The sequence below is a fragment of the Platalea leucorodia genome (assembly GCF_965183815.1).
Source record: "Platalea leucorodia genome assembly, chromosome: 1".
Taxonomy (NCBI): domain Eukaryota; kingdom Metazoa; phylum Chordata; class Aves; order Pelecaniformes; family Threskiornithidae; genus Platalea; species Platalea leucorodia.
In genome coordinates, this window is record NC_138823.1 from 163100201 (window position 1) to 163110124 (window position 9924).

General features: G+C 48.3%; 1 protein-coding gene across 1 annotated transcript; it reads left to right on the forward strand.

Moving 5' to 3' along the window:
• Window positions 1-533: 533 nt before the first annotated feature.
• Window positions 534-9154, forward strand: XIRP1 (xin actin binding repeat containing 1; the record flags this gene model as incomplete). The annotated part of the gene is made up of 1 exon (XM_082311016.1): window positions 534-9154. One exon carries the CDS (start codon window positions 534-536, stop codon window positions 8226-8228), a length of 7695 nt encoding a protein of 2564 aa, XP_082167142.1. The 3' UTR covers window positions 8229-9154.
• Between the last annotated feature and the right edge of the window lie 770 nt (window positions 9155-9924).

The following is a 9924-nucleotide window of genomic DNA, read 5'->3' on the forward strand; positions in this document are numbered from 1 at the left end:
TTCGTTTGGTTCCCTCTCCCCATTTTCTTCTTGAGACCTCTTCACAAATAGCTCCTTGGCTTTCTCCTGCACCCATATCCTATGTTCCCAGACTCTCTGCAGGTCCTCACACTGTCCTGGACACTTGGGAGCAGGAGGGAGAAGTTAACTTTTAGCTTGCTACTCTAAGACATCATTCTTCATGTTATTCTTGTGGTCACTCTCTCTTGCTGACACAGTCCAAACTGGGCATCTCTGTTGCGCTGTAGTTGGACTGAATCCTGGGGACTGTAGACTAACCACCGCACATGCCTGGATTAGAGACCTTGCTTTAGAGTGCATTGCTGTGGAACCAGAGCTAACACCAAGCCTAAAGCGTGTGCAGTGGTGTGATGCTGTGGAGTGCTGTGTGCTACTGAACCAAAGGTATGGAGCTTAGTAGGTGCATGGATTTCCCTTGTTGGCTGGCTTTTTCCTTTGCCGTTCTCATTATTAACAGCCATGGGGTTGGAGGGTAAGAGATGATGCTGACATTTAAAACTGTTTCCCTAAAGATGTCAGAAGCTCAGAAATCATCTAAAGTTAACATCAAGAAAATGGAAGACGACTTACCTCCCCCTCCTGCCCTTGGCTCAGTCCAGGTCATCGCTCCAGGGAGCCAGGATCTCAACCCACTCCCTGTGCCTCCTCCAAAGCAAGCCTTCTCCAAGTTCTACCAGCAGCGTCAAGTGAACGAGCTAAAGAGGCTCTACAGACACATGCATCCTGAGCTCAGGAAGAACTTGGAAGAAGCTGTGACTGAGGACCTGGAAGAAATACTTAATACAGAAGATCCCAATGCACAGGCATCTGTGAACCTGGACAAAGTTCTCCCAGGAGAGGTTCAGTCCATGCGCTGGATTTTTGAGAACTGGGCACTTGACTCCATTGGAGACCATCAAGCCACAAAGAAGCTGGCAGAAGAAGAGATCATTCCCGGTGGAGATGTGAAAAGCACTTCCCTGAGGTTTGAAAGCCAGTCAATCAATGGGGACAGTCTGTCAACATCAGCCAAGGTATCAGAAACAGACCTTGCCAGAGGGGATGTGCATACTGCCCGGTGGCTCTTTGAAACCCAGCCACTAGATTCATTAAACAAACTGTATTCTGATGAAACTGAAGTGCAGGAGGCAGTTCTCAAGGAGCCTGTCCAGGGAGGTGATGTGAAAGGTGCCAAACAGCTCTTTGAAGCACAGTCCTTGGATGCCATAGGACGCTGCTGTTCAGTGGAGGAGAAGAGCATCCTACAACTCAAGTCAGAAATCCAGGAGCTAAAAGGTGATGTTAAGAAGACTGTCAGGCTCTTCCAAACAGAGCCCCTCTGTGCCATCAGAGACAAAACTGGGAACATTCATGAAATCAAGTCCGTCTGCCGAGAAGAAATTCAGAGCAACGCAGTCAGAACGGCTCGTTGGCTGTTTGAGACTCAGCCCCTGGATACCATCAACAAGGACACTTCCAAAGTGCAAATAATCCGTGGGATTTCACTGGAAGAAATTGGAAGGCCAGATGTCAGTGGAGCAAGGTGGATATTTGAAACTCAGCCTCTGGATGCCATCAGAGAAATCACAGTTGAAGAACAGGACTTCAAGGCTTCAACAGATTTTGTCACGGGGGCAGATGTCAGCAAGCAGCGAATGCTCTTTGAGACCCAGACTCTTGATTCTCTGAAAGGAGAAGCTTCAGAAAGCATTGTAGCCAAAGAACAAGTCATTGGAGGTGATGTGAAATCTACACTTTGGCTATTTGAAACCCAGCCAATGGAAACCCTGAAAGACAATTTTGAGGTGGGACGTTTAAAGAAAGTAGAGCTTTCAGCAGAGGAGAAGGGAGATGTGAAGCAAAGAAAACATGTCTTTGAGACCTGTCCCCTTGGCAGCATCTCCAAGGCATTTGAGGAAGAAATTCCAGCCACCAGCATGGAAGAAGTAGTGAAAGGGGATGTGAAGTCTTTCAAGACCCTGTTTGAGACTCTCCCGTTAGACAGCATTAAACAGGCTGATGCTGAGCCCGTCACCAAAGAAGAAGAAAAGATTCCAGCTGGCAACGTCAAAGCCAACCAAATCCTGTTTGAGACAACACCTCTGTATGCCATCAAGGATAGCTTTGGCAATTTCCATGAAGTCACCTCTGTAAGCAGAGAGCAGATCATCAGTGGTGATGTCAAGAACTACAAATGGATGTTTGAAACAAGGCCCCTGGACCAGTTTGATGAAAGCACCAAGAAAATGGATATAATACGGGGGATCACAAAACAAGAGGTGGTGGCTGGTGATGTCAGAACAGCCAAGTGGCTCTTTGAAACTCAGCCCATGGACGTCATTCATCACCAAGCCATGGAAGGTGAGGAGCATCCCTCGGTGAAGCGGGAGATCTCCCAGCGGGGGGATGTGAAGACCTGCAGGTGGCTTTTTGAGACCCAGCCCATGCACACCCTGTACGAGAAGGCTGAAAAGAAGCAGGAGGAGGATGGCAGTGTGCCCCAAGCTGATGTGAAGTCATACACATGGATGTTTGAGACTCAGCCCCTGGACTCCCTGAAAGGCCAGGAGGAGCAGTATTTACAAGTCAGTAAGGCATACAGCCAGGAGGAATTACAGGGAGTTGATGTCAAAACTGTCCGGCACCTATTTGAGACTGAACCCTTGGGCAGCAGTGTTGCTGGTGAAGCTGACCGAAAGAAAACCATGAGGTACTCCAGTCGTGTAGAGATACAGTCTGGGGAAGTGTCCAGAGTGAAGGAGTTCTTTGAAGCTAAGCCCTTGGATACAGCCACCAAACCAACATCCCAGAAGGATGCTGGGACAATTGAAGCCGGATCCGTGCACAAGTTCACTTGGCTCTTTGAGAACTACCCCATGGACACCCTGAAGGACAGCTCTGAGGGCATCCAGGAAATCCCTCCAGAGACGGGTATCAAGGGGGGAGATGTTGGAGGCAAAAGGTTCGTATTTGAGACCTATTCCCTTGACCAAATCCATGACAAAGTGGACGAGACAGAGCTCCAGAAGATCCAGAAAGACACTATGAGCAAAGCTAATGTCAAGTCCTGCACAATGCTTTTTGAAAGCCAACCCTTATATGCTATCCAGGACAAAGAGGGGGGGTACCATGAGGTCACCTCAGTGCAAAAAGAAGAAATCATGAAAGGTGATGTGAAAGGCGCCCGGTGGCTGTTTGAAACTAAGCCCCTGGATCAGATCAAGAAGGAAGAAGAGGTGTTTGTGATTAGGGCTGTCACCCAAGAGGACATCAAGAAAGGAGATGTCCAGGCTGCCCGGTGGAGGTTTGAGACGGAGCCTCTTGACTCCTTCTCAGGGGGAAAGATGTCTGTGCCCAGAACAGTAGATGATGTGCAGAAGGGAGATGTTCAGTCCAACAAGCAGCTCTTTGAGTCCCAGCAAGTGGGCCAGAAGAAGTACGTGAGGATGGTCAGTGTCAGTGATGTTCAGCGAGGTGACGTGAGGACATCCACTTGGCTTTTTGAAAACCAGCCTCTGGACTCCCTGTATGGGGATGCGGAGAGAGGCTCATCTATCAGTACAGTGCAGAGAGAGGACAGCCAGAAAGGGGATGTAAAACGCTGCACCTGGTTGTTTGAAACCCAGCCAATGGACACCCTTAAGGACTCAGAGGTGACGGCCAGTGCTGGAGCCCAAGAAGTGATCCCTTGTGCAGATGTGAAAAGTACAACGTGGCTCTTTGAGAGCACACCCTTGGATAAATTTAGTGCTTCTGAAGGTGGTATAGAAACAGAACTGAAAGAAAGGACCATGAAGGAGACTTTAGAGACGCTCTGCACTTGCCAGGCTATTCAGCATGATGGGATCCTCATTGAAGCCAATGATATGGAGAGTGTGAAGATGGTGAAGTACCAGCTCAGCAGCCCGGGTGCTCCAGAGATCCTGAAAGAGGAGATTGTGGGAGGCCATTTGCAAAGGATCATGCTGCAGCTCCTGCACAGAACCAATGTGGAAGCACAGAGTGTGCTGGTGGAGGAGGACAGAGAGGGCAAGATCAAAGTAAGCCCATTGCAGCTACTGGACCAGAGTGAAGTTGTTAAAGGCAAAGAGGACTTGACTGGAAATGTAACTAAGGCTTTACAGGCTCTCCTCAGTCAAGATGCTTCCATCAAAAAGGGGATGGTCTTACAAGAGACAAAGTCAGGATCGGTGAAGATGACTCTCTACTCCCTCCTGTTCCATTCTGTCCAGCAGAAAGTTGTCAAGGGGGATGTGAAGTCAACGATAGGGAATCTGTTGGCTTCTTCTCAGGAGCAGAAAGCAACAGCAACCATTAAGCGTGAGGACAATGAGAAGGGAAACGTCCAGCTTTTTGCGAGCTGCATTGAAAAGGGAGATTTAGACTATCTGAAGAATCTCCAGCAGGAGTCAGAGATACAATCCCTCATCTCTTCCCAAGCAGAGCAGGGGGCAGATGAGAGTGCCCCACGGGTCGTGCAGGGGGCTAAGATACATATCTTACCAAATAAAGAACAAATAGAGAAAGTAATTGCAGAGGGTGAGCCAGGGGCTATGGAGGGAGCAAAAAAGGTATTTGCATGTGAAAGCATGGGCAAAGAGGGTGCATTAGAGAGAGAGACTGTGCATGCAGCAGGTGTGACAGGCACCACTGTGCAATGTCTTGGGAAGCCCCTGCCCAAAGTGATGGGAAAGGAAGAAATTCTGTCGGGAGGGCTTAAAGTGACTACAAAGTCAATCCAAAGGGTTGCAGATGTCAGCAAGAAGGCAGAGAAAGAAGCAGCCACCACCGCCAGTTTGAAAGAACCCAAAGCTATGACACAAGGCAAATTTCCAACCCAAGTGACGGCTCAGAGGGAAGAAGTGGCTGGGAAACAGCAGAGTTTGGTGACTGGGGAAGCCAGCCAGACGCAGCCAGAAGAAAAGGCCCTTGGGAATGATCTTCAGGCTGCAATGCAAAGCCTGAGGCTAGCAACAGCAGAAGCAAAAAACATTCAACACCATGTCCAGAGCAAGCTACAGAGGAACAAGGAGGAGGTCCACATGGCCTGCAGGCAGCAGGCAGCCAGCACACAGGGGACAGTGACCCTTCAGTCAACCATACGCCAACAAGACTCTGCATCCACCATGCAGGAGAGCACCAGCACTGCCATCAGGACCACTACCACTAGAGTCCAGGAGGCATCCAAGACCCACACAAGCGTGTCTCAGAAGAGCATAGCATCACACAAAAAGGTCAGTGCTTCAGAGGAAGTACAGGGAGGACAACTATTGAGCCAGGAAAGCCAAGTTGTGCCTAGTAGAGATTTTAGCATTAAGGATGGCCTTTATACTGCCACACCCGTGAAAACCTATATAAACCCTTTTGTTGAGTCTGATTACAAAGAGCAATCAGTGCAAGAAGAAAGAGATGTTGTTATCAGAGGGGATGTACAGACAGCTATCAGAGCACTGCAAAGTGCCGCCACAGAACAGCGCCTGGTAGAAAAGGAGGATGTTGTCCGAGGTAATTTAAAAGCCACACTTCAGTCGCTGGAAAAGTCTAACGTTAATGTCTCCAGAGGGGATTTTAAAGCCGCTATGATATACAGAAATGCAGGGCAGTCCTATTCTGTGTGTAAAAAGAAAAATGAGACTCAAGTCGTTAGTAACCAGACTGCTGTAGTGGCTTCAGGGTCGCAGGCTGATAATGACTTTCCTCCTCCTCCCTCAGTTGCTGTGATGAAAGCAGAGCATTGCCCACCCTCAACTAAAGCAACAAGAGAAGGTGCCCTTCCACTACCAACCAACAAAGATGAAGCCCCAGGATGTTCTGCACCACTCCAGACACCTCTTCTTGCCCCCCCTTCTCTGTCCTGCAAACCCAGTGATCAGAGTTCTGCAGAGAAGCCCAGGACTCCTCCAAAACCAGAAATTACTGCCCCATCCAGGAAAAAACCTGTTCCCCCTCCAAAACCTGAGCACCTCTTACATGAGGCACACTCTGTCTCTGCAAATAACAGCACAAGCAGATCGACCAAACCCATCCCTCCACCCGTGCCTCCGAAACCTCCAGGCTTGAGAGACATCAGCAAGCCAAAGCCTCCCCCCATGGAGCTGGGATTAAGCTTCACGGAAGTACATGAACAATCAGGCCATGGGGAGGTTCAGACAAAAGGCTGCACTTTGGACACATCTGTGAACAAGGCTGCCACAGTTCAGGGTATGAGCCCTGAGAGAAAGCTGCCAAAAACCCCTGCCAAAACCCCTCTTCAAATGGCAGAGGAAAGGTACAAGGCCAGCAGAGGAGGACAAGGAAAGGTGGAATCAGACAGTGCTAAGACCTCAAAGCTGATAAAAAATGGAGTGGTTAGTTTTGAAGTCGAGCAGGGAATGATGAGCGGGAAAGCAGCAGCTCCAAGGAGATGCCCAGGTGAGGTGGTTCAGAGGCATATAGAGCTGTGCCAAGATGAGAATGGGTGCTCTTCAATATCACATCCAACCTGTCCTGGTAGATCACAGACACTTAATGTGCCAGGACAGACTGAGCCAGGCACCTCCCCTGTGGGCCATACCACTCCTCCAAAGAGAGGAGATGACATTGCACAAAATGCCTCATCCAAGGTGGAAAGGGAAAGTGTGTCTAATTCTTATGGATCGTGGGATAGTCAGAGAGTCGTGCAGCAGGTGAATGAGAGTAGGCAAATGTGTCATTCAATGTCCTTCCATCAGGAGTCAGTTAACTCCTTTGAGGAGCAACAGCAGGGGAATAGTGGGCAATTGAGATGTCCTGATGGGGAGGCAGAGACACCTGCCCAGGAGAAGCCAGAAGTTGTTATGAGAGAAAAAACCAAGAGAGAAACAGAAGATGAGCGTCGGAAGAGGCTGTCAGTACACAAGGAGGAGATCATGAAAGGCAATGTCAAGGAGGCTATGGAGATCTTTGAGAACCTCAGGAGACAGGAGGAGCTGCAAGAGATCTTGACTCGGGTGAGAGAGTTTGAGGAAGAGACAAGCAAAGTGGATGTGAAAGCTCTGAAGAGCTTCTTTGAGAAGGTCCCTGACTGGGTTGTTCGTCAGAAGGCCCAGCAGGCCAAGCAACAGGACAGGGCTGAGACACTGGCAAAGGAGGACACTGACAGTGTCTCCTCAGTGGAGCTGGTTTTCGGGGACCTGGAACGAGCAAGCGCTGAGATTATCCACCTGAAGGAGCAGACACTTGCCCGGCTCCTGGATATCGAGGAGGCCATCAAGAAAGCTCTTTATTCTGTCTCTAGTCTCAAGTCTGAGTCAGACATTGCTGGGCTCTCAGGGCTGTTCAAGGAGTCTCTGGGGAGCACCCAAAACTCTGTGAGCAGCAGCAATATCCGTAAAATCAGTATTGTCTCAAGCAAAGCCAAGCAGGAGGGAATCACACTGGAGACAGGGGAAGCAGCATCTGTGGAAGGTGCAAAGGTGGCGGAAAAGACCGAGGTAACCAAGGCAGAGCTAGAGGTCCCCCGCCTCGTTCAATCTCGTGTCAGCTCTCCCTCCTCGCCTTCCTACATCTCCATCGAGTCTGCTGCCAGGAAACCAGCAGAATCACCCAGAACAGCACATTCCCCCTGGGATGTCCCTTCACCAGATTGTCTTGACACTTCAGGAAAGAGGGATGCTTTTGCTCCGGACAGCTTTAGCTCCTTTAACCATCCATCAGCAGGGTCTGCTGGGCATGACATGACCGCCTTTGAGAAGAGACCAGAGTCTGTCCAAACAAAAGTTGAGCTGAGCTCAATGAAACAGCACACCCTTGGCAATGCCAACCATCCGATCAGCGAGAAAGAGAGGTGCCCTTTGGACACCCCTAAAGGCAGCTGCCACTGTGGGATGAAAGGAGGCTTTTTGGACTACTGCTCCGTGAATGTCCCCAGCCCACAAAATCCACGGAGGCAGAAAAGCATCTTGGAGCTGCAGACAGGGCCCGATGGGTCCAAGCTCTATGGAGCCACCCGGACTGTCATGGAGCAGTACGAGGAAATGGACCAGTTTGGAAACAAAATCATCACTTCGTCCACCACAGTCACCAAGCAATCTGAGACACAAACATCTTCCACGTGCGATGTGGTCTCTCATCCCCAATATGAAGTATCTGCCTCACCCATGTTTCGGAGGTACATGAAGAGCCCAGGCGAAGACTTCCACACCAACGGCAGTTTTCAGGAGCCAGGAGTGGTCTTTGTCACCTTTGGCAACTCCAAGCCAAAGAAATAAGACATTCTGGAGAGCAAGAGAGAACTGTATAAGACAACAAAGAAAGTCCACAATAAAAAAAAAAAAAATCTCCTGGTTTATCCACATTACACACAGTGATTAATCTACACCCTAAGGACTTCTCAGGGTCATCGTCTTGGTGTTTGCATACAGACAGGACAAATGCAGCCCTGCCTTGACACTGAAGGAGATCAGCCCTCACCTGGCCAACTCAACAAACTTGGTGCTGCACCACAACCCAGAGTCCTGACACTGTTAGAAGCACAAGGGAAAAATCCATCCATGGGCACATTAGGGTAGCTTCTTCCCCCCAGAGTGTTTGGGGGGAGAAAGCGGGGGGCATTTGTATTGGGCTTCTCTGAACTAATACAGAAGAAAGGATAGGTAGGATCAATTAAAGAACCAACCAATCTAGTCACTGGCAAACAAACACCTTTATGCTATCTCCTTTTTCTAATTTCAATGCAGACTTTCCAAGAAGGGCATCCTAAACACACATATATACACATGCTCATATTGTTGGGTGGGTTGGACAGGTTTTCTCTTAGCCAGTAACAAAAGCAAAGGAAAAAAAAATTCTCAAATTGCTGTCACTATTAGGGTTGGGGGAGGTATTTGTCAGTTTATTCTTCAGTTCCTGGAAAGTACTTGATGCTACTGAAAATTGTCAAGCCAAGACCTACAGTGCCGTTCCCCCAAAGAAACATGCTATGAGATTCTCTACTTGAGTCAGAATGGTTACTGCTTTCCTTTCTTTATTTTTAGAATTGTAATTTATTATTCAATATATACAAAAACCTTATTTTAGATTTTCCATGCTTTCATATGTGTTTACTGTTTAAATTCATTTTGAAACTTTGTAAAGCAATTTTCTTTTTATTATGATGACTTTGTTTTGTACATTCTCAACTCAAGATTTTAGATATTTTGTGGCGTTTTTTTTTTAACTTCCATTGCTGCTTTCTGAAGGTAAACATTACCTCTAAAAATACGTTGGTCTGGTTGAGTTTCTTTTGTTGAGTGCTTGTTTCCTTTCAAAATACCTAGAAATCATCTCTCAATGAACCAGTTGAATCACATATTCAGAGCACTCTAAAGTAGTGGAGGGATTTACTCTACATCATCTTTACGATGTGGGTGGATTAACAGCCTTGCGGCAAGCAGCATTCATACTCGTCTGAAAATTGAGTACAGGGTGATATACAGCACCCAATCCAGGACTTTGTGTAGGTGTGTGGAGACTGGGTGGGATGTATACACCAAGAAAGGTCTAAACACTTGCCTGTACCCATTTCCTCCATGTGAGAAGGCAGCAGAGGCGTTGTGCCTCCATAAGCCTTACAAGGAGCAGCAGTTGATGAACCAGCTGTTGCTCAGTGCTGTGCCTCAACTCACATCACAGGTTGGCCTCAGCTTGGGAATGAAGTGAGTGAGCATGGAGTTTGCTCCAGGTGTGGGAGAAGGTGAGGAGCCTACAGAGTGACTGGATGGTTTCTCGGGGAGCTGTGTCCTAACGCCTGGCTCAGACTTAGGCTACCAACCCCTGGGTCTGACTGTAGACTTTATGGCTGGTCTATGGCAAGCCACCTCATCTCTCAGTGCATCAGTTTACTTTTCTGCAGAAGGGGACAGTAATGTCATTCAAAAAACACCATGTTTCAGTAAGATATTGTGATTAATATTTTTTTTCCTCTGA